The 24,954-nt window shown below is 35.2% G+C and overlaps 1 protein-coding gene across 3 annotated transcripts; it reads left to right on the top strand.

The window, feature by feature from the left end:
* LOC118034052 (cinnamoyl-CoA reductase 1) lies at positions 1-23,753 on the top strand. 3 transcript variants are annotated; one of them, XR_004684975.2, is made up of 6 exons: positions 1-252; positions 354-508; positions 762-947; positions 1,159-1,511; positions 2,182-2,474; positions 23,139-23,753. XR_004684975.2 is itself a non-coding variant. In XM_073411376.1 (5 exons), exons 1-5 carry the CDS (start codon positions 114-116, stop codon positions 20,731-20,733), a joined length of 1,020 nt encoding a protein of 339 aa, XP_073267477.1. In that variant the 5' UTR covers positions 1-113; the 3' UTR covers positions 20,734-20,900. The 3 variants fall into 3 exon arrangements, 2 of the variants coding, with proteins under 2 accessions (XP_073267477.1, XP_034895097.1); XM_073411376.1 differs by lacking the exons at positions 2,182-2,474; positions 23,139-23,753 and adding an exon at positions 20,547-20,900; XM_035039206.2 differs by lacking the exon at positions 23,139-23,753 and having other exon boundaries at positions 2,182-2,489.
* Positions 23,754-24,954: the final 1,201 nt, after the last annotated feature.

The following is a 24,954-nucleotide window of genomic DNA, read 5'->3' as shown; positions in this document are numbered from 1 at the left end:
TATAAATACATCCACTCCTAAATCAAGAGAAAAGGAAAACACCTCCCTCTCTCTGTCTCTCTTCCTTCGTTCCACCACCAAACACGCACACATAATACACATATCAAAACAACATGCCTGTCCATACTTCATCACTTCCATGCCAAGGCCAAACTGTCTGTGTCACCGGGGCTGGTGGCTTCATTGCTTCATGGATTGTTAAACTTCTTCTAGAGAAAGGTTACTCTGTTAAAGGAACTGTGAGGAACCCAGGTTAGTTTATAATAATTAAGCACTTGGATTCTTTCCCTTTCCCTTTTCTTTTATTAAGATTGTGTTAATTTAATGCTTTGTATTTGTGTTGCTATACACAGCTGATCCCAAGAATTCCCATTTGAGGGAGCTTGAAGGAGCTCAAGAAAGATTAACTTTATGCAAGGCTGATATTCTTGATTATGAGTCTGTTAAAGAGGCTATTCAAGGGTGTGATGGAGTTTTCCATACTGCTTGTCCTGTCACAGACGATCCAGTATGTTTCCTTTTTTTTTTCGGTACATTGGTAGTAAAAAATTTGTTTGGATGCTGAGAATTTTAAGAAGAGAATATAAAAACAACACTTGGACTTCCAAGGACAAATTTTAGGTTGCCGGTAAATTTAAGTACGGGTGTCACCGACAACTGTTAGTAAATGATTTTATACACTTTGTTTTTCGTAATTTCATGATGCAATGTATGTTTTCTTCAAATTTGGTTTTGATGATTTTGTGTTACAATACTTGAAGGACAAGGTGATGGAGCCAGCAGTGAATGGAACCAAGAATGTGATCATGGCAGCAGCTGAGGCCAAAGTCCGACGAGTGGTTTTCACGTCCTCAATTGGTACTGTGTACATGGACCCCAACAGGAGCCCTGATGTTGTCGTTGATGAATCTTGCTGGAGTGATCTTGAGTATTGCAAGAACACCAAGGTATTTAATTAATAACATGTGATGATTAACATAATTAAATAGCTCCTAATTAGAGCACTCAAAGCATACAGAGCAGGTGTAAATAAGAATATCTCTAAGATATCGTGATGTAAGTTCATTATTCCTTGCGTCATAGGACTTAATTACTGCATCTTGAAATCCTAATTGCCTGTCCTTCACATCTTGATGTAAGTTCATCTTGGAATTGCAGAATTGGTATTGCTATGGAAAGACTGTGGCAGAACAGGATGCATGGGATGTGGCTAGGAACAAAGGAGTTGACCTAGTGGTGGTGAACCCAGTGGTGGTGCTTGGACCATTGTTGCAACCCACTGTCAATGCTAGCATCCTTCACATCCTCAAGTACCTAACCGGCTCAGCCAAGACATATGCTAACGCTGTTCAAGCTTATGTGCATGTTAGGGATGTGGCCGTAGCCCACATTTTAGTCTTCGAGACACCTTCTGCCTCCGGCCGTTACATTTGCTTTGAGAAAATGCTTCACCGTGGAGAGGTGGTGGAAATCCTTGCAAAGTTCTTCCCGGAGTATCCCATCCCCACCAAGTAAGTTCTTATGATTTTGAACAACTGTATAATAATCACGAGCTTAACATCTCTGACAAACTACTTCAATGGAAAAGTTAGAATAAATTGGCTTTTTCTAACGTCATGAAACTTGTATTATTTTTCTAACCTATTTTTCTTTCATGGTCCTTTCCCGATTTTTCTTCAAATCTTCATTAGCAAAATTATATTATGATTTTAAGAAACAAAATATTTGCATAAGAAAGTCAATTTTTTTTTTTTTTTTGTTTCTTCCCCTGTCTTGATGTTCACTCTTTTTTTTCCTTTTTTCTTTGTTTTTTTTTAGCATTTACCAATTTTTTTATATATATAATGGAGACAAGGAAAATTAAATAGACATGAAAACAAAATGGTGAGGATTGAATGGGTTAGCAATACTAAATTGTCTTTGTCATAATGATTTGACAATACTGGTGCAGCAAAAGGGTCCTCACCAACCCCATCATCGTCTGTCATATTTTCCACGATTGGTACTGCACAAAGTTAAGAAACAGTTTATTGAATGTTCCTAGTTGGGTTGCTAAGGTTATACGAAACAGTTTTTTCTGCTGTCTTCAAATAAACCTACCAAGTTTGTAGAAAGAATTAATAATGTTGTGTGTTTTATACATATTGAATATTAATATTTTGTATTGCTATGCATTTGCAGGTGTTCTGATGAGAAAAACCCAAGAAAACAAAACTACAAGCTCACAAACCAGAAGATCAAGGATCTGGGCATCGAATTCGTCCCAGTGAAACAGTGCCTGTATGAAACTGTTAAGAGCTTGCAGGAAAAGGGTATCCTTCCAATCCCAAAACATGTTGAAGACTCTGTGAACATTCAATAAAGGCTCGTTTATTAGCAGGGTAGAGGTCCACACCTCAAGTATGGTTGCAGCTGTTTGTAAAATACATACTAAAAAAAAAGAATATACTAAAAAAGAATGTCAACGTCAGAGTGTAAGTGTTACTGTCTTCTATACCTCTAATTGTCTTCGTGCTTCTTTAATCCTTTACAATGAATGTTTTAATCCCTAAATTAATCAATTATTGGATGTAACCTTTGAGTGTTCCGCTTGTTTTTTTTTTTTTTTTGGTTTTTTTTTTCTTGCAAGTTTAATCCAATATCAATCTCTGGTGGGTTCCCTTGGATTGAGAATTGATTATCTATCTTCCAAAATAAGGTCTAAAAATCGAATAAAGCTTATATAATGATAGTTGCATGTACATCTCGTAGCACCCTCCTAATATACAAAATCGCTAGGATCAATAATTTAGAGCATCAATAATTTTTTTCTTGCATGTTTTTTAATTTCTCTTACTCTTATTCCCTCTCAAAATCGCTAGGATGCCATCTCTGTATAGATCAGTACATACCTCAAGTATGGTACCATATTATGCACACATACAGATTAGAATTTTTTTTTAAAAAAAAAAAAACATTTTGGATAAATCTGATATCAGTGAGAGGGAAGTCGGCGCTTAGTAGTCAGCGAACAACATCACAGGCAATTTCCAGCAAGGAGCCAGAGAGTCCACGGCTTGCCCCTGTTTAGATAACAAACAGCCAAAACAAAAATGTGGTGCGGTGTGAACTATCAAAATCAACAGACATGCACGAATGTCTATTAACATACCAGGTCAACATGAATGTATCCTTAGCATCTACTGTATAGCCAAAACATCTAGAAACATAACCATCCAGATTCATGAGTCCAAATAGATTATAATCAAGTATGAGAGAGAGAAAGAGAGAGAGAGGACAGGGGGTTGTCGGGCAAGGCTAAGATGGGTCCAATCCGGCCCACATAACAACTTCTCTATGTTTTTTTGTACTTGGGCTAGATCCAATCCAACCATATGAGCTGGGCTAAAACAGGCTTAGCCCAGCTTGGTTCGGTTGGCTGATTAATCAACAATCTTTTCATTTTTTTTTATATATGTTGGGCTGGAACGGGTCCAGCTAGCTTACATGGTCATTAGCTCAGCCTAACAATCATGTTAATTATTTTGTAGTGCATGAATATTGAAGATTCATGTTTTGCAGGTAGATTATGGGAAAATGAGGGAAGGAAGAAGAAGAAGCTCACTTGGTGTAGGACACACAATTGTTATCACTAATCTAGCATGAGGACAATGAAAATGCTAGTGGCTCATGGCGGTGTTGAGGGGTTGCAAAGGTGTTGGGTCACCGATTATCATGGTGTGTGTGAGGTGGTGGTGGCGAAGGAGGAAAAGAAAAGAGGTGGCAATGGCATAAACAAATCTGGGGCTGATTTTTCACCAACTTTGGCTTCTAATTTCTTGATGCTCAATGCCTAGAATCCACCCTTATTTATAGGGAGTGGAAAATGGTATTTTGTCTTTGTTGATGACAAATTGATTAATACTTAAAAGTGCATGTTTATCAAGGTTTTATATCATCATTTTGCACTTGAAGTATCAATAACTCCTTAACTAAAGCATGTTTTATAATAACAAGTTTGATATTATAAGATACCTTAATTTATGGTAAATGCTCATTTTAAATGCAGGACTATCACATAAATAAAAGGATTGATTGATGAGTTTAAGCATTGAAAGTTAAAGGACAAAGAGATGGCCAAACTTAGAAAAGAGATGTCGGTGCAGTCCAAACCGGAACATTGCTCGGTAATTGGATCATATCTGGAGCTCTAGATTTCGGATTTAGGTCCACTTTATATGGATGGAAAGGTAAGACAAAGGCCTACAACTTTCATGAGGAGCCCAAGATTTGAAATGGTCGTTTTGAAGTCCAAATTGAAGGAACAACGAAGAAGTCCGAAGCTGTCCTGCAGCCCAAACACTATTTAGTGTTCAGCCCATATCTTGAGTTCTAGAAGTCCAAATGACCTCATCTTTTTTTGTTGGAAAGCTGAGACAATTTCCTAGAACATTCTTGAGGATTCTGGGAAAATTATGATGTTATCAATGACATCTTGATCAGACAAGAAGATAAGGATTGTTATCTAGTCAAGATGTGGCCACCCACTCATCAATTAGTCAACAAATCAATAGTTCCAAATTTTGGCCTATAAAAGGAGGCACTTACCATGTATTGAGGCATCTTGGTGTTCAGATCAAGATCATGCTCTTGCTTTCTCTCTTTGTATTGCTTATGTCTTGCTTTCATTAATATCAAGTTTATGCACTTCATTTCCTTTCCTTTGTCTAGTTAACTTCTTTCTCATTTATGTTCTTGTCTTGCTCATTTATGTTTCTTTCTTTTATTATGTCTAGCTAAGTTAATTATGTCAAGGTGAAAAGGGTACACTAATGGTGTAAGAACAAGTATAATATAAACTTAACATGGACCTTAACGTTGGATACTAACATGTTTTATATTTGTTATCTTGTTCACTTTAATACTTTGCTTGTTAAATGGTTAATCTAGATTTATGTTGTGTAACACTTGGTACAACAAATACTTGGCACTTTCATAGCCCATACTGTATGGTTTAACCGACACCTGAGCTATGAAAGGAACTTGATTTGTTGTTAACATAAGTTATAATCATGAATGCCTGCCAACATTTACAAGTATTAGCTTTATTCGAATAAGATAATTAATGTAATCATGTTAACAATTTATAATCTGATTGGAACCTCCTTTATGTGTGGTTTCCAATTGAGTAATAAGAGTTTATATTATACTTGTTTGAAGTACCATTAGTGGATCCTCTAACCTTGACATTTGTTTTTATCATTGTTTAATCCTTACGTTAATCTTTTATCTCAAAGTTCTCATTAATTTCTTCATCTTCTGTTATTATTATTATTATTATCATTATTATTATTATTATTACATTCTGTTTATATTATATAATATATATCTTTGATCTTTTCATAAAGTCAGTATATCGGCTGGAAACCTGTGACCCGATCTTTAGATCATTCTCAGGTATAACAACGCCACGTACTGAGTATTATTATTGTTGTTGTTGTTGTTGTTGTTGTTGTTGTTGTCTTGTTATTTATAATTTATACAATTAACCTCTCTGTGGTTCGACCCCGGTCTTGCCGGGTTATTTATTACTTCGACACTCCTGCACTTGGAAGAGACATCAAGCTTTTGGTCGTGTCAAGTTTTTGGCGCCGTTGCCGGGAGGTAAATTCTTGTATAAATTATAATATTTAATTTATTTTCTCTTTTCACTTTTCATTTTATCTATTTTTGTTTCCTTTGTTTTGTTTTGTTTCTTTTTCTTTTATTTTTCTTTTCTTGCTTTTATTCTCTTCTTACACGTGCATGAGAGTTTGGTCACGTACATTAAGTGGTAGACTTTGTAGGGTATCCTCATCATTTTCAGAAAATATGGCCGAAGAAGATAATCAATCACTTCATAATGAGAATAATGAGAATAACCGTATGAGAAACACTTAGAGACCACATGAATCCCACAAGAACAAGTGCACCCTCATGCATAGTTTTCCCTCCTGATGCATCTCATTTTAATTTTAAGCCAGGCATTATTCAACTTTTACCATCTTTTCATCGCTTAGACTTAGAAAATCCATACTTGCATTTAAGGGAATTTGAGGAGGTCTGTAATACCTATAATGACTCAAATTGTAGCATGAACACCATTCGATTAAAGCTTTTTCCTTTTTCATTAAAAGATAAAGCTAAAACATGGCTACAAAATTTGAGACCAGGATCCATTCGTGCTTGGGATGATATGCAACAACAATTTTTAAAGAAGTTTTTTCCATCTCATAGAACAAACTCTTTCAAAAGACAAATCATCACTTTCACTCAAAAGCCAGGAGAAACATTTTACCAATGTTGGGATAGGTATCGAGATTTGCTTAATACTTGCCCACATCATGGTTTTGAAACATGGAGATTGGTTTCACATTTTTATGAAGGTTTAACACCTAGAGATAGGCAAATGGTTGAATTGATGTGCAATGGAACCTTTGAAGATAAAGACCCTAATGAAGCAATGGAGTACCTAGACTTGCTAGCCGAAAATGCTCAAAAATTGGGACACCACAGGTACTTATGAGGCACCAGGTAAAACTCAACCTCATACATCTAGTGGGGGTATGCACAACCTTAGGGAAGATCATGACCTCCAAGCCAAGTTTGCATCTTTAGCTAGAAAAGTCGAGGCACTAGAATTAAAAAAGAGTGGTCAATTAAAATCTGTTCAAAGACATTGTGTGTCAAATCTGTGAAACAAATGAGCATGCAACCAATGATTGTCCAACTTTGCCTTCTTTCAAGGAATGCCTCCATGAACAAGCCCATGCTTTAAACAGTTTCCAAAGACCCAACCATAACCCATACTCACAAACATATAACCCTGGTTGGAGAAATCACCCAAATTTTAGTTGGAAGAGTGATAGCAACAATGCACAAACTTCACATCCACCGTTTCAAGCACACCATAATTTCCAAAATTCTCATGGATATGCACCTCCTTATACTCCACCTCCTAGAAGAAATTTTGAGGAAACATTGCATGCATTCATTGAAAAGCAGGAGACAATCAACACTCAACTTGCTCAAAGCATGACCGATTTTAAAGATGCTCTTGCAAAATTAACATCTGCTCTCAGTTTCCAAGAAAAAGGTAAGTTTCCTTCTCAACCACAGCAAAATCCAAAGGGGCAATACAATGCAAATGCAAGTAGTTCTGGAAGCCAACACATGGATCAAGTCAAATCAGTCATCACTCTTCGTAGTGGTAAGGTTATTGAAAAACCTATTCTTGAACCTTGTGAGAAAGATGACGAGTCTATCTCTGAGGGTAAGGAAGGGGTTGAACCTGAACATTGCAAAGAAAAGGCTGATTCCCTGCCAGCACTTCCATTTCCTCATGCCATGATCAAACAAAGGAAAGTTAGTCACAACTCTGAAATCTTTGAAATTTTCAAACAGGTAAGGATCAATATACCTTTGTTGGATGCTATTAAACAGGTTCCTTCCTATGCTAAATTTTTGAAAGATCTGTGCACTGTGAAGAAAAAATTGAATGTGAAAAAGAAAGCATTTTTAGCCGAACAAGTAAGTGCCATTCTTCAGAACAATAATGCTTTGAAATATAAAGACCCTGGTTGTCCTACAATTTCTTGCTTTATTGGAGAACATAAAATTGAAAGAGCCTTACTTGATCTTGGAGCTAGTGTGAATTTACTTCCATATTCAGTTTTTCAGAGTCTCAATCTAGGTGAGTTAAAACCAACCTCTGTAACTCTTTTACTCGCCGATAGATCTGTAAAAGTGCCTAGAGGAATAATTGAAGATGTGTTGGTACAAGTTGATAAATTCATTTATCCTGTGGATTTTTGTTGTCTTGGACACGCAACCTGTTGAAGCATGTAATTCAATTCCTGTCATTTTAGGACGTCCATTTCTTGCCACTTCTAATGCATTGATTAATTGTAGGAATGGACTGATGAAGCTATCATTTGGAAACATGACATTGGAGATGAATATTTTCAACATTTACAAGCAACCTGGAGATGATAATGATTTACAGGAAGTGGACTTTATTGAAAAATTAGTTCATGATCAATTTCAAACCACTTCTAGTGAAACTGAGATTGATGAATCTGATGATTTGCAAATGGTCTACTTTCAGGAATCAAAGGCATGCAATTGGAAACCACAAATTGAAGAATTACCACCACGATCAATTGAGCCCATACCTTCAAGTGTTCAACCACCAAAACCTGAATTGAAGCCGTTACCATTTAATCTCAAATACTCATTTTTGGGAGAAAATGAAACTTTTCCGGTAATAATCTCTTCCAAACTTAATGCGCATCAAGAAGGTAAGTTATTACAGACTCTGAAAATGCACAAAAATGCATTAGGATGGACCATAGCTGACATAAAAGGAATTAGCCCTTTGATTTGCACACACAGGATTTATTTGGAGGAAAATGCTAAACCCCTCTAGAGAAATGCAACGAAGGCTTAATCCTAATATGAAAGAAGTAGTGAAAAAATGAAGTCATTAAGCTTCTAGATAATGGAATCATTTATCCTATTTCTGATAGCAAATGGGTAAGTCCTACCCAAGTTGTACCCAAAAAGTCTGGAGTCACTGTGATAACAAATGAGAAAAATGAGTTAATTCCAACTAGGACTGTTACGGGTTGGCGCATGTGCATTGACTATAGGAAACTTAATTCAATGACTAGAAAAGATCATTTCCCTTTACCTTTCATGGACCAAATCCTAGAAAGAGTTGCAGGTCATGAAATTTTATTGTTTCCTAGATGGTTATTCAGGTTACAATCAAATTGAAATTGCATTGGAAGATCAAGAGAAGACTACTTTCACATGTCCATTTGGTACTTTTGCATATCGAAGGATGCCTTTTGGATTATGTAATGCACCAGCCACGTTTCAAAGATGCATGCTTAGCATATTCAGTGATATGGTTTGAACGTTTTCTTGAAATTTTTATGGATGATTTTTCTGTTTTTGGTGATTCATTTGATGATTGTTTGACTAACTTAGAAAAGGTTTTGAGCAGGTGTGAAGAGAAGAATCTTGTACTGAATTGGGAAAAATGTCACTTTATGGTAACAAACAGCATTGTACTTGGTCACATTGTTTCATCGAAAGGAATTGAGGTTGACAAATCTAAAATCGAGTTAATTGCCAACTTACCAACACCAAAATCTGTTAAAGATGTTAGATCATTCTTAGGACATGCTGGTTTTTACAGAAGGTTCATCAAAGATTTTAGTGTAATATCTAAGCCCTTGAGTAACCTTCTAACAAAGGATAATATTTTTGAATGGACTGAACATTGTGAGGAAGCCTTTGTTAAACTTAAAAAACTTGCTTACTTCTGCTCCTGTCATTCAACCTCCTGATTGGTCATTACCTTTTGAAATAATGTGTGACGCTAGTGATTATGCCGTGGGTGCTGTCTTGGGACAAAGGAAAGATAAGAAACCTTATGTGATTTACTATGTAAGTAAAACTTTTAAATAGTGCTCAAATGAATTACACTACCACTGAAAAAGAATTACTTGCAGTAGTATTCGCATGTGACAAGTTCAGATCTTATCTTGTTGGCTCACCTGTTGTTGTTTTTTAGTGATCATGCAGCATTGAAATATCTTTCTCTCTAAGAAAGATTCTAAGGCTAGATTGGAATGCGGTGGATTTTTGTTACTTCAAGAATTTGATATCACAATCAAAGACAAGAAAGGCACCGAAAATGTTGTCGCAGATCATTTGTCAAGATTGACAACCGATTCGAGATCTGACATTACACCATCGATGACTACTTTCCTGATGAATCTTTATTTTCTGTCTCTACGATGCCTTGGTTTGGCTAATATTGTTAATTTTCTTGTTTCAGGACAATTGCCAGCTCATTGGAGTACCCAAGACAAAAGAAAGTTCTTGAACGAAAGTAAAAAACTTTTATTGGGATGACCCTTATTTATTCAAATATTGTCCTGATCAAATATTTCGAAGATGCATTCCTGACAATGAGGTAAGTAGTGTCATTAAATTTTTGTCATTCTGAGGCATGTGGGGGTCATTTCTCATCAAGAAAGACAACTGCAAAAAATCTTACAAAGTGGATTCTATTGGCCCACCATGTTCAAAGACTCACATGCATTCTGTAAGATTTGTGAAAAATTGTCAGAAGTTGGGATCTATTTCGAAACGTCACATGATGCCTTTAAATCCTATTCTTGTCATTGAGATCTTTGATTGTTGGGTATAGATTTCATGGGTCCATTTCCTCCATCATTTGGTTTCTTGTATATATTGGTCGCAGTAGATTATGTTTCAAAATGGATAGAGGCAATTCCAAGTCGAACCAATGATCACAAAATAGTGATAAAGTTTTTGAAAGAAAACATTTTAAGTCGATTTGGAATCCCTCGAGCCATGATAAGTGACGGTGGAACACACTTTTGCAACAAGCCATTTGAGTCTTTAATGAAGAAATATGGAATCACACATAAAGTTGCCACCCCTTATCACCCTCAGACAAGTGGACAAGTAGAGCTTGCTAATAGGGAGATCAAACAGATCTTGGAGAAAACAGTGAACCCTAATAGGAAAGACTGGTCTTTAAGACTTAATGATGCACTTTGGGCTTATCGAACTGCTTATAAAACATCATTAGGTATGTCACCTTATAGACTAGTCTATGGAAAACCTTGTCACTTGCCTGTGGAAATTGAACATAAAGCTTATTGGGCTATTAAAGCTTTCAATTCAAGCCTTGATGATGCTAGTCAACTGCGAAAATTGCAAATAAATGAGCTTGAGGAAATTAGAAATGATGCATATGACAATTCAAGAATTCATAAACAAGAATCAAAGAGTTTCATGACAAGAAAATACTGAGAAAAACATTCAATGTTGGTCAAAAAGTCTTGCTTTATAATTCTCGACTCCATTTATTTCCTGGAAAACTAAGATCAAGATGGAGCGGTCCTTTTATTGTGAAACATGTGTATCCATATGGGGCCTGTGATATCGAGAATCCAAAGAAATGGCAATGTTTTCAAGGTAAATGGGCATCGGTTGAAAGTTTATTTTGACAATTTTTCAGTTGAAAATGACTCTACTGAATTGAGTGATCCTGTATATAAAGATTGATTCTTTTTTCTCACATTGTTTTGTGTTTGTTTTGGTGTATCATTTTGTTTTGCTAGTTTCTCTCACCCCGGTCAAATGGCGGATAACGGTACTCCGTGACTCTTAAGTCGGTTCTTTCAGTTTCCCATGATAACTGATATCTGTGTATATAATTGTGCAATTCTCTGCTCTTTCTTCTTTCTTTGAATCTCCCATCCAATTCTCATTTAAAAATGGACAGCACTCTTGAAAAGTTGAAAAGGTATTTTCCCGCTCTGCCTCAAAATGCGATTACAAAAATTTACCGTGTTAGGTGTGAAAGATTACGGTTGTTAATGAATCATGGAATTCCTGAAGATATTCGCTGGCTAATTGAAGCAAAGGTCCGATTATCAGGTGAGTCCTCCAATTCTTTCATTTCACACATGCCTGGAACAGGTAAAAGCACTTTGCAAAGAAACGTCGTGCAAAACGACTGAAAGTCTGTCACAGATGTGCCAGATGGACTTGTAATGCGACATGTCGTTCTTTAGGAATGGTATCTGTAAACCGTGAAGATAAGATACAATTCATTAAGGATGGCCTGAGTAAGGGGTCTTTAGATAATCTTTTATTGACCCTTGAGACGCATCCTAGTGGAATGTGCATCGTGTAATTCATGACTTATGGCCACAATTCCATAAAGAACATGATCGACTTAGTCTTGGGAATCTGACTAAAAAAGACCCTGTTTGCCAGTTTTTAAGAAAACTGGATGGGAAGCCTATCCTCGACCCATAGAGGGCGTTTAAAGCCGTTCTTGGACGTAAAACCAAGGGAAGATGTGAGCCACAATCACAACTACCATGTACATACATGCTTTTTCAAAATAAATAATTAATAAAGAGAGAGAGAGAGTTTGTGAGACTACAGCTGGCCTACATATAGGTGGTATGATTGCATTTTCACTTTTTCATCTATAAATTCTTCTCTTCCTTCCCTTCATTTCTACTCATCCCATATATTCATCAAATATAGAAGTGTGTAGAAATGGCAGGTTCCTCAAGTCATCATATAAGAAATATTTGTGTTTTCGGTGGATCCAGTTCTGGGAAAGAAAAAGAGTTTTTAGAATCAGCAAATCATCTTTGGCCGGGTACTAGCTGAGAGAAAGATTCATTTAGTGTATGGGGGAGGTAGCCTTGGGTTAATGGGAGGTGTGTCAATGGCTGCATTTTTAGGAGGCAGTCAAGTTTTGGGGGTTGTCCCCAAAGCTTTAGCAAATGGGGACATCATTGGAAAACAATTGGAGAAGAACTACAGGTCCCAACAATGTCTGACCGACTGAATACCATGTTTAACCATGCTGATGCCTTCATTGCCTTACCAGGTTGGTCTGGGCACATTGGAAGAGATCTTTCATATTTCATCTTTGGGCCCAACTGCACATTCACCATAAACCCATAGGTTTGTTAAATGTTAATGGTTTTTATGATAAGTTGCTGTCTTTCCTTGATCAAGCTGTGGAACAGGAATTTCTAACATCTTCGGCACGACGAATCATAATCTCTGCTGCTACTGCTGAAACAATTGATTGACCAACTACAATCTTTCATCCCTGTCATTGATCCCTGCATGAGTCGTCTAGATTGGTCAAACTAAGGAAAGCCGTAAAAAGCTTAGATTAGATTTGAGCCTTCATCTGTGAAACCTTGTGTCTTTTGGTTTTATTAATAGCATATTATTTTGTTTTGTTACTTCTTATGTTTGTTTAAGTGTGTTTCAGGTTTGTCATTGTTCGCTGTTTCAGGTGATGTCTTCTATACTCTATCTTTCTACCTTCGAACATTGAGGACAATGTCTCGTTTTGGTTGGGGGGAGAGGGTAGTAGTTTAAAAAAAAAAAAAAAAAAAAATACTAACTTGCTAACTGTTTTTGCTATTATTAAAACCATTTGACAAAATTGTTATTAGGATGGCAGAGTATGGAATCAATTTTATTGACTCTAGAGACGCATCTTAGTAAGTTTCATTACCAAGGTCTATCATAATACTTCTTGAAATATTCAGGTTTACAAACTCTCACATTGTTATCACTTGATTCTGCTTTTATACTCATTTAACAAGTATTATTAAACCTTCATTTTCACACACACACTTTAACATATGATTGTGGGTTGCACATTGGATTATTACATTAATTATGTTCTTTTGTTAAAGGTAACAACTAAGGGAAAAGGATAGTATATAATTTGCAAAAAAAAAAAAAAAAAAAAAAAAAAAAAAGAAAAAAAAAAAGATAGTATTGATGATAATAAAACGTGTTTTAACTTTGGTATTTATTCAATTAAGCCCCTCATTTCATTAATTAAACTAATTTCAAGTTCAATTAAGTCCCCAAACTTATCAATTCTTTTAACTTCTTTCAAAATTGAATTCTAAATTTTTTAATTTTCATCCTTATTCCAATTTATGTTGTCTTGACCCAAATTTCAATTTATTCTTCATTTATTCCATTTTTTTATTATTTTTTATATAAATATAAAATAAATAAAGTAAAATAAAATAAAGTAAAAGAATAAAAAAATTGGGTTATTATAACCTTAAATTTGCGTTGTATCTCTAGTCTTGAGTACAACGTGGTATAATTATACTCCAAAATTATCCTAAATTTCAGCCTGATTTTTTTGCATGTACTTGGGATTTTCTTCGGCCAACTTTTTGCCACATCGTTAGTCCTCTTACTATTATTATTTTATTTTTTATTTTAAAAGAAAAAAGGGTAAATTTTGAGGAATAACCCAAAAATGGGTTATGACACTAGTTTTATTGTTGTCCTTTGTCTTCCTTTTCACGTCCATAACCATGTTACAAATATTCTCAAACACGTTCTTTTTCATATGCATAACATCATGGTTATGGTAAAGAAGATTGGTCTTTCAATAAGGAAGCTCCCATAAAATACTTTGTTGGATATTAACTGGCATGACCCTGATTATTTCTCATCGTATCCATAATCATATTCCTATAATGATTACTATTGTTATTTACAACTTTATGCATGTTGCTAGCACTAGAAGTTGACCCAATCATCCTCTCTACTATCACGGGGTTGTGCCACGAAGTCGTCTAGCAATAGCGAAAACTTTTATCCTGCATCCCGGTAAGGTGTGGTGTGTTGGGAGGGGTTTTTGAATTTAATCATAAAATTATAATTAATGTTTAGGAGTCCGCCATTAGTATTATGGTAAAAAATGGGCTTGAAAAAGCATCTTGAATTTCCTTAGATTTCTAACTTAGTTTTTTTTTTCTTTGCAATTTACGAGTCTCGAATTCTTGAAATACTAAGGGAAAAATGAGCTTTTAAGTACACTAAATCTCCTTGGATTTCTATCTTAGTTGTCTCTTAATTCACGGGTTGTAAATTCAGTTTGAATCAAATATAGATTTCAAGATATCTGTATTAGTTGTCCTTGGCACTCTATAGACATATTGAAAGGTATGATCCATATTGGCCAAAAGATCTTTTTTTTTAGACTTTGAGCCCCAGTTTGTTCATCGTAGCAAACTTATCCTAAAAAACTAATTGGATTATAAAACAAACCAAACACAAAGCAGCTTATCTTAGGTAAGGCATATTAGAGATGTTAAAACCTTTCATTTACATAAGCAGTCCCTTATCTTAGAATCTCTAAAGACCAAGTAGGGTTCCTAGTGACCATAATACTAGGCGGCGACTCCTTTTTTTACAAAACAAAGACCCCAACATGATCCTCGCTCACTACCAGAAACTCGCTAAATACCAACGGAATCCCCGATGGAATATTTCTGTCAGTATTTTTCAGTCGAAATTACCAACGAAATATTTCCGTTCGTAATTCGATCGGTAATTACCGACGAAATAGAACCGTCGGTAATTACCGACCGAATTATAGACTGAAAGTTCAGAATTAATGAAAAAAGGGCGGGTACCTGAGGCGGAGGTTTTGGCGGGTGATTTTTCCGAAAAAATCACCGATGGATTCAAAACCTAGGACCCGTACGAGTGACATGACCGGTTCACCGTCAAAAATACCGACGGAATCACCGACGGATTTAAATGCCAGATCCGTACGGGTGATGTGATCGGTGCACCATCAAAAATACTAATGGAATCACCAAGGGATTTGAAAAGCAGGTCCGTACGGTGATGTGTCGATTCCCCGTCACAATTACCGACGGAGTCACCGACAGTGTTATTCCGTAGGTGAGTTCGTCGGAAAAAGTGAATATATGGCCGCCCTGCCGACACTCTCCTCCCCCATTTCTCCTTCTTCTTCCTAATCCTAAGTCTCCCCATCTGCAAATAACCAACCCCCCCCCTCGCCCCCAAACAAAAATCTTTCTCATCTCAGCAGTTGTATTTCTTGAAGTTTTGTGGTCACAGCATCCGTGTTCCGATTTACCGATGGATTTTATCAATTTTTGTAAGTAATTCTATCTTTTAAAATTTTAACATTTAAATGTCAATTTTATTGTTTTTTTAGTATATGTATTTTTATTAGTAGATGTACATGTTTTATTGTTATTTCTCAAATAAACTTGTAGTTTATGAATGTATAATTTTATACCTGTTATGGTTTGTTTTAGATTTTGTAAGATTGTATTTGTTTGTAAATTGTTAAAACTTTGTGGAATTACTGAATTACATGTTATGTTTTGAAATAATTAATAGCTTGCTTAATGGGTCCTTTTTAAGTTTTATCAATGGTATTGCAGAGTGGTAATTTCTGTTAATTTATATATATATATATATATATATATATATATATATATATATATATATATATATTAATTTGTATGGACGTTGATAAATGATAATGAATATTTAATATTTATGAGAAGTTGTGATTGGTTTGTTGGATAATCTTGAGGTAAAGTAATATATTTACAAGTTTATTTACCTAACTTAGTTAATTAATATATACATGATGTCATCATAATTTTATAGAGGTTCGATAGAAGTCATGGATGATCGTTCATGGATGTATCTAGATTCACCCCAAGGATTGTGGAGGATGAATTATTGTAACGGGGTTCAGGGTTTTATTAATTTCGCAACATCTATTCCCAGAAATTTTACTGGAGGCGGTATTAGGTGTCCATGCAGGAAGTATCAAAATAAAAAGTATCTGCATCCAGATGTTGTAATGATGCATCTTCTACACAAAGGGTTTGTGGAGGATTACGAGTGTTGGTATGCACATGGAGAGGTATTTGTTAGTAATAGGAGAATGGGAGAAACGGTGGTTAGGTCAACTTCTAGTGCTAGCAACGTGCATGAAGCGGCAAATGACAACATTAATCCTTACAGAAACATGGTTATGGATGCAATGAGAATGAATCAAGGTAATGTCAGTCAATGTCCAATCGTAGAAGAAGAACCTCATGCAGAGGCAGCTAGGTTTTTTGATTTGTTGAATGATTCTGACGAACCATTATGGGATGGCTACACAAACCACAGTAAATTATCGGCCATGGCACAGGTGTTCACCATTAAGTCAGATCACAGGCTGAGTGAGGCCGAGTATGATAAAATTATTGATTGGGCAAGAAGCATTTTACCTGAAGGGAACAGGCTCAAAGATAACTTCTATGCTGCGAAGTCCATGATAAAACCCCTCGGTTTAGGATACCAGAAAATTAACATGTGCCCTAACTTCTGCATGTTATACTACCTTGAAAATGCTGAGATGACCGATTGCATGACATGCGGGCATTCCCGTTACAAACCCAGAACTGGCAGGGGAAAGACTCTAATGGCGTATAAAAAACTTAGATATTTCCCGATCATACCTAGACTGCAGAGGTTATTCATGTCACGAAGGACTGCTGAGCACATGACATGGCACCAAACATATGATGCGGTTGATGGTGTGATAGTGCATCCTTCTGACGACGAAGCGTGGAACGCTTTAACAGTGTGCACCCTGACTTTTCAGCTAAATCAAGGAATGTCCGTCTTGGGTTGTGTACAGACGGATTCAACCTATTTGGATCATTTGTTGCTCCCTATTCTTGTTGGCCGGTCATACTCACAGTTTATAACTTGCCACCGAGAATGTGTATGAGGCCGGAGTTCATGTTTTTATCTACTATCATACCCAGTCCAAGCAGCCCGGGGCGGAATGTAGATTTTTGTCTTCGACCGTTGATTGATGAGCTAGCGCAGTTGTAGTCCTCCGAAGCTCTAACTTATGATATATTGAGGAAACAAAATTTCCTTATGAGGGCGGCTTTGATGTGGACTATCAATGATTTTTCAACTTATGGAATGTTTTCTAGTTGGAGCACACATGGGAAACACGCATGTCCATACTGCATGGAAAACAACAAGGCATTCACGCTAGCAAACGGAGGTAAAGCTTCTTTTTTTTACTGTCACCGTCGCTTCTTGCCACTTAATCACAGGTTCAGAAAGAACAAAAAAGATTTCTTTGTTGGCAGAGTTGAAAAAGATGTTGCATCCCCACGTCTTTCTGGTGAAGAATTGCATCATGTTGTATCAGAGTACGGTGACATTGTGTTTGGCCTTCAATCAGGTAAGCGAAAGTTTCCTGGTTTTGCTTTAACCCATAATTGGGTAAAGCGAAGTATCTTTTGGGAGCTTCCTTATTGGAAGACCAATCTTCTTCGCCATAACCTTGACGTCATGCACATCGAAAAGAACGTGTTTGAGAATATTTTCAACACCGTCATGGATGTGAAGGGGAAGACAAAGGACAACATCAAGTCTAGATTGGATATAGCTTTATACTGTAACCGTAAAAATATGGAGTTGGTTTATGAGGAGTCACGGATCGCAAAACCAAGGGCAAGCTTCATGTTAGAGAAAAATGCACAACTGCTAGTCTATAAATGGCTTAAGAGTCTGTGTTTTCCGGATGGACATGCATCGAACATATCAAGGCTTGTTAACATAAAGGACTGCAGATTGTATGGAATGAAGAATCATGACTGCCACGTGTTTATGCAAACACTCATCCCATTAGCTTTTCGTGATTTGTTGCCAAAGGGAATATGGGATGCACTGACGGAGATCAGTCATTTCTTCAGAGATATATGCTTCAGCAAGTTGAATGTTGAGCACATTGAGAGGCTTCAAACGAATATCATCGAGACACCATGCAAACTTGAGATGATATTCCCTCCTTTATTTTTTGACTCAATGGAGCATCTCCCTATACATCTACCGTTCGAGGCAAAAGCTGGAGGACCGGTCCAGTATAGATGGATGTACCCATTCGAACGGTTAGATATTACAGTTGCAATGGAATTCATATCTAAAAGTATTTTATATGTTTTTCTTAATTGGAAATACTTGAATTGTAATTCAATGCAGGTACTTGTTTAATCTCAAGAAAAAGGTTAAGAACAAGGCGCATGTAGAGGCTTCGATATCTGAGGCCTATATTGTTGAAGAGATCTCAACATTTATCTCGTACTATTTCGAACCTCATCTGAGAACAAGAATCAATCGCGTTCCACGGCATGATGATGGCAGTGAAGTGCCTTTTAGTGGGAACTTGTCAATATTCTCCAAAACTGGATAACCCACACCTAAAAATGCCGTACGAGGAAGATATTTGTCGGAAATAGAATTCAAACAAGCACACAACTATGTTCTATTTAACTGTGATGAGCTGAGATCATTTATTCAGTAAGTTTATATATGTGTAATACTAATTAAACTTTGTAAGTAAAATATTGGTAATTATATATTGTGAAATCATACACTCATTATCACTTGCAGGCAACATCGATAATATTTGCTCTCCAATAACTCGCAGTTGACTGACTCCCAGATCTTTCAATTACAAGATGAACAATTTGCCACATGGTTTAGAACACATGTAAGCATTATCACAAACTCATTCTAACTTGCAAAATTACTATACGTATGCATGCCATTACGAGATTCTCGTTCATTTACTGTTTATTGATGTACATTACATGTATACAAGGTTTATCAAATTGGAAGAAATGCGTCTAGGTCATTGTCTTCACTAAGCCTCGGGCCTGAAAGAAAAGTTAAGTGCTACAACGGGCATTTTGTCAATGGATATGTTTTCCATACTGAAGAATACGAGCAAGGAAGAAAGACATACAACTGCGGTGTTTGTGTTAAAGGATCCACAAGTAGTGAGTTAGAAGTTGACTACTATAGTAGATTAAAAGAGGTTGTCGAACTACAATATCATAGCGAGCAGAATACAGTGTTTTTATTCAAATGCTATTGGTATGACACGACGGACAGAGGAATCAGAGTTGATACACACCATAGTCTGGTCGAAATCAACTCAAAAGCTAGACTCTTCTAATCTTGAGTATTGCAAGAACACCAAGGTATTTAATTAACAACACGTGATGATTAACATAATTAAATACCTCCTAATTAGAGCACTCAAAGCATACAGAGCAGGTGTAAATAAGAATATCTCTAAGATATCGTGATGTAAGTTCATTATTCCTTGCGTCATAGGACTTAATTACTGCATCTTGAAAATCCTAATTGCCTGTCCTTCACATCTTGATGTAAGTTCATCCTGGAATTGCAGAATTGGTATTGCTATGGAAAGACTGTGGCAGAACAGGATGCATGGGATGTGGCTAGGAACAAAGGAGTTGACCTAGTGGTGGTGAACCCGGTGGTGGTGCTTGGACCATTGTTGCAACCCACTGTCAATGCTAGCATCCTTCACATCCTCAAGTACCTAACCGGCTCAGCCAAGACATATGCTAACGCTGTTCAAGCTTATGTGCATGTTAGGGATGTGGCCGTAGCCCACATTTTAGTCTTCGAGACACCTTCTGCCTCCGGCCGTTACATATGCTTTGAGAAAATGCTTCACCGTGGAGAGGTGGTGGAAATCCTTGCAAAGTTCTTCCCGGAGTATCCCATCCCCACCAAGTAAGTTCTTATGATTTTGAACAACTTTATAATAATCACGAGCTTAACACCTCTAGAAAACTACTTCAATGGAAAAGTTAGAATAAATTGGTTTTTTCTAACGTAATGAAACTTGTATTATTTTTCTAAACTATTTTTCTTTCATGGTCCTTTCCCGATTTTAAGAAACAAAATATTTGCACAAGAAAGTCAATTTAAGGCTTGTATATTTTATTACTTTCTCGTTGACATTTGATATATATATATATATATATAAAGCAACTTAGTGCAATGAATGTTGGAAGATTTTGTACAATAATTAAATTAAAGAATAAAATCCTGTTGCATGACAGTTTTTTGATACTTCATCCATATTCATCCCAAAATAAGAAAATAAATGAAGAAAAGGGTTTTCTGTCCTTATTATACATGTAGTAAAAAAACATGAGTTAGTAGAAAGAATTATTAATAATGTTTTGTTTTTTTATTTATATTGAATATTAATATTTTGTGTTGCAATGCATTTGCAGGTGTTCTGATGAGAAGAACCCAAGAAAACAAAACTACAAGCTCACAAACCAGAAGATCAAGGATCTGGGCATCGAATTCGTACCAGTGAAACAGTGCCTGTATGAATCTGTTAAGAGCTTGCAGGAAAAGGGTATCCTTCCAATCCCGAAACATGTTGAAGACTCTGCTCATTTATTAGCAGGGTAAGGTCCACACCTCAAGTATGGCTGCAGTTGTTTGTAAAATACATTCTAAAAAAAGAGAATATACTAAAAAGAATGTCAATGTCATAGTGTAGGTGTTACTTTCTTCTATACCTCTAATTGTCTTCGTGCTTTTTTAATCCTTTTACAGTGAATGTTTTAATCCCTAAACTATTCAATTATTGGATGTAACCTTTGAGTGTTCCGCTTGTTTTTTTTTTTTTTTTTTTGTTTAAGTTTAATCCAATTTCAATATGGAATCGATACCATCTCTGGTGGCTTCCCTTGGTGAATATTATTAAAGATTCAATTAATTAAGCTTATATAATGATAGTTGCATGTACAGGTGATCAGAAGATAATTATCCTAATATAATTAATTAAGGATGTCAATTTCTCTTACTTGTATTCCCTCCCAAAATCGCTAGCATGCTATCTCTGTATTGATCAGTGCATACCCTTTCTTGTGGAAGATGAATCTAAAGTCTAAATCAAGGCTGAGTAAAAACTGATTGACTGCCTCATATCATGGGCCTCATCCAAAGCTCAGACAATAGTGGTGGTACTTACTGGGAAACTATGATTTTCTAGTTTGCGAATTATATTAGTTTCTTACAACTTTAACTGACATGCTTTTTGGACAAAGCTATCATATTATGCATACATACAGATTAGAATTAAAAAACAAAATACAGTAGCTCAAAAATAAATGAAATTAAATACAATCATAACTTACTTCATGTTTGGAATTGTGATAACGATAACGATTTAAAATGTTTTTCACTTAAAAATATATTAAAATAAAATAAAAATTATTTTTAAAAAATCCCAAACAAACCCAATAATTAAACCGAATATAATCAATAAGTGCATTTAAGTGAATTGCATTCTCCTTTTATTTTGTTCAAATTTGTAAAACATAAATCAGACTCCCTCTTTGGGAAGAGAAGCTTCTGTTTTCTTTTCTTCTGAAATCCTTGTCATTTATCCATCAATATTCTTTTATAATAAATCATAAACTAAAATATAAAGAACATATTTACTTATGACTAAAAGCAATACATTTCGCTTAATGTTTTTTTTTTTTTTTACCGACAATGAAATCAAAAAGAATTGCGTGATATAAATGATTTTTTTTCCTAATGCACCTTTTAAATACTAAGATGTTTTGCTTATCTATTCCATGCATTTATTATCTTTTAGAAGTTATTTGGTCATTTTATAATATTTTGAAAGAAAAAAAATCAACTTGTTTTTTAACAGTTAATACACCAAAATTTTAATGGTGAGGATAATTAACAATCTTTTACATTTTAAGTTCATTTATTTTTATTTCTATTTTCTATTTTTATTCTTTTATTCATCTATTTTTTTGTATAATTTATTTTCACGTTTGAAATTTTAAAAATATATTTGCTTCGAAAAATTATTAAATTAATGTTTTTTTCTCAATATATATTTATAATTTTGATATGCTAATGTAAGAAAAATATGAAAATAAAAATTATTCAATGCATTTTCAAGTAAAAATTATTTTTTAAAGTTATTTTTTAAAGTATTTTTCATTTAAAAATATATCAAAATAATATTTTATTTATTTTTTAAAATTTAATTTTGACATTAAAACAATATAAAAATACTAAAAAAAACTCTAAAAAAAAATTAAATATAAAAATAAAATTTTTAAAAATATTTTTTAAATACTAAAATAAAAACTCAAACCTGTTGATTTGCCGAGTTACCAAACATGTTAGCAGTCATCAACAGGTCAATTCAGTGATAAAGTAAAGTTGGTAGAAACACGGCCCATGCATAAAAAATGATTGAACCCGATGAGATTATATATGTTAAATCATAAATGTATCCAAAATTATGTCATGTATTTATTAGCCCAGTCTATAAATAAGTTAATCTACAAAACAAATTAATTATTTGATAGCCACACTAAAATTTTCCTGCATTTCACTTTGTTCTTCGAAAGAAGTTCTGCAAGAGTAGATGCGAAAAAGAAATTCGTGGTGACATGCTCTCCGAATATCTCTCAAGCTAATGGTTTATTCAGCATAGCTGTTTGGTCCACAAAGAAGTTTCGGTCATCACATAACCAAGTACAACCCAAAAAAAAAAAAAGTTATTGGGCTGGGCTAAAATAAATCCAACCGAGCCCACCCAACAACCTCTCCTTTTTTTTGTATTTGGGCTGGACCCAGTCCAATCATATGAGCTGGGCTGAAATAGGTTCAACCCAACTTGGTTGGGTTGGCTAATGACCCAACAATCTTTCTTTTTTTGTTTATATGTTAGGTTAGACTGAAATGGATCCAACCCAGCTTACATAGTCATTAGCTCAACCTAGTGACCATATTAATTATTTGTAGAATGTGAATCAATATTTATATTTTTCATGCAGATTGTGGGGAAAATGAAGGAAGGAAGAAGAAGAAGCTCACCTGGTGCAAGAGACGCATATGTTATCACCGATTTGGTGTAAGGATGGTGGAAGTGTTAGTGGCTCATGGCATTGTTGAGCAATTACAAAGGTGTTAGGCCACCGATTATCATGGTGTGTGCGAGATGGTGGTGGCTGAAGAAGCAGCGGAGAAAGAGAAAAGAGGTGGCAATGGCATAAACAAACTGGAGGGCTGATTTTTCATCAACTTTGGCTTCTGATTTCTTAATGCTCAATGCTTGGAATCCACCTCTATTTATAAAAAGTGGAAGATGGATATTTTATCTTTATTAGGGACAAACCTTAGCCCTTGATTCAGCCTGAAAAGATCTCAACCATTAGCTCAAAGTAACCATCATGAACTATCAAATTTTGCAAGTTAAAGGTTGTCTGAGCTGGTCTCTTTAAGCTAATGTCATTGCCATTGTGGTGTCAATAAGCTAGAAGGAACCATACCGAGGTATGGTCAAATGTCAGGTCATCATGGTAGTGTATGTTTTGTTAAATTTGGTGAAGAAACGAAGCATTAAATGCACTTGAAAAGTATCCACTCGAGTAGCTTTTTCGGGCAAAAAGAAGGAAGATGATGATTATGTTCTTTTTATTTTTTTGGTATTGTTTGGTCAAAACGTGTCATTTCATTTAGAAAAAACGATGTCGTTTTGCCTTTTATGCTTTTAATTTAGGGATTTGACCAAAGTTCAATTTAATCATTCATCTTTTGATTTCTTTTAACTGCACCCTTAGTTGGACTGGAACTTTAAATTTTATGCAATTTTGCCTTTGCCAAACTTCAACATCAGCCCCGAATTTCAGGACCTTTTTCATTGTTGTTCTTGGTTTTGAATTTATTCAAATTAACCTTTAATTGACCATTAAACTTTTAATTTTTTTTTTAATTTCACCCCTAATTTCGATCAATTTAGTCCCTAGAGTTTGGTACCTGGGATCTTTTTCGACTAACTTTTACCACATTGTCAATCCTTTTCCCATTATTATTTTATTTTATAAGGAAAAAGGGTAAATTTCAAGGAATAACCTAAAAATGGGTTATCTTTTTTTTTTTCTCATTTATGTCCATAACCATGTCGAAAACTTTCTCAAACACGTTCTTTTTTAAGTGCATAACATCAAGGTTATGGTAAAAGATATTGGTCTTCCAATACGGAAACTCCTAGAAAATACTTTGCTTAACCTAATTATGGGTCAAACCAAAACCAGAAAACTTTTGCTTACTAGATTAAAAAACAAACACAATATTACCGTACTCTAACACCACATCATACAATTTCTCACCCCAAAAAAATCGGCGATGTAATATCTTTTTCAGTTTGTTCCTTTCATGTAAAATGCTTCCTGCTTATTTAACAATTCTATCATAACCAGCCTCACTCAACCCATGATCTGACTTGATGTGAACCCCTGTGCAACGACTAATAATTTACTATGATTTTTGCAACCATCACATAATGATTCATCAGAATCTTTCAAAAGATTAAAAAATATGGTCACATCTGCATTAGTTCTTCATCTACGATTAGAAATTAATCGGCATAATCTTGATTCATTCTCATCGCTTCCATAACCATATTCTTATAACGAGTAATGTTATTATACACAATTCCATCCACGTTGCTAGCATTAAAAGTTGACCCAATCATCCATTCTACCATGGTATCGTGAGGAACATATGGTTCTTCATATACATGCCAACACATGTATTTCTTCATCAATCCTTTTTTTGTAGAAGATTCATCGTTACAACATTTGAATAGAT

This window comes from Populus alba, chromosome 1 (assembly GCF_005239225.2).
Source record: "Populus alba chromosome 1, ASM523922v2, whole genome shotgun sequence".
NCBI lineage: Eukaryota > Viridiplantae > Streptophyta > Magnoliopsida > Malpighiales > Salicaceae > Populus > Populus alba.
Note: the sequence above shows the minus strand (reverse complement) of the source record. Positions and strands in the feature narration are given on the sequence as shown.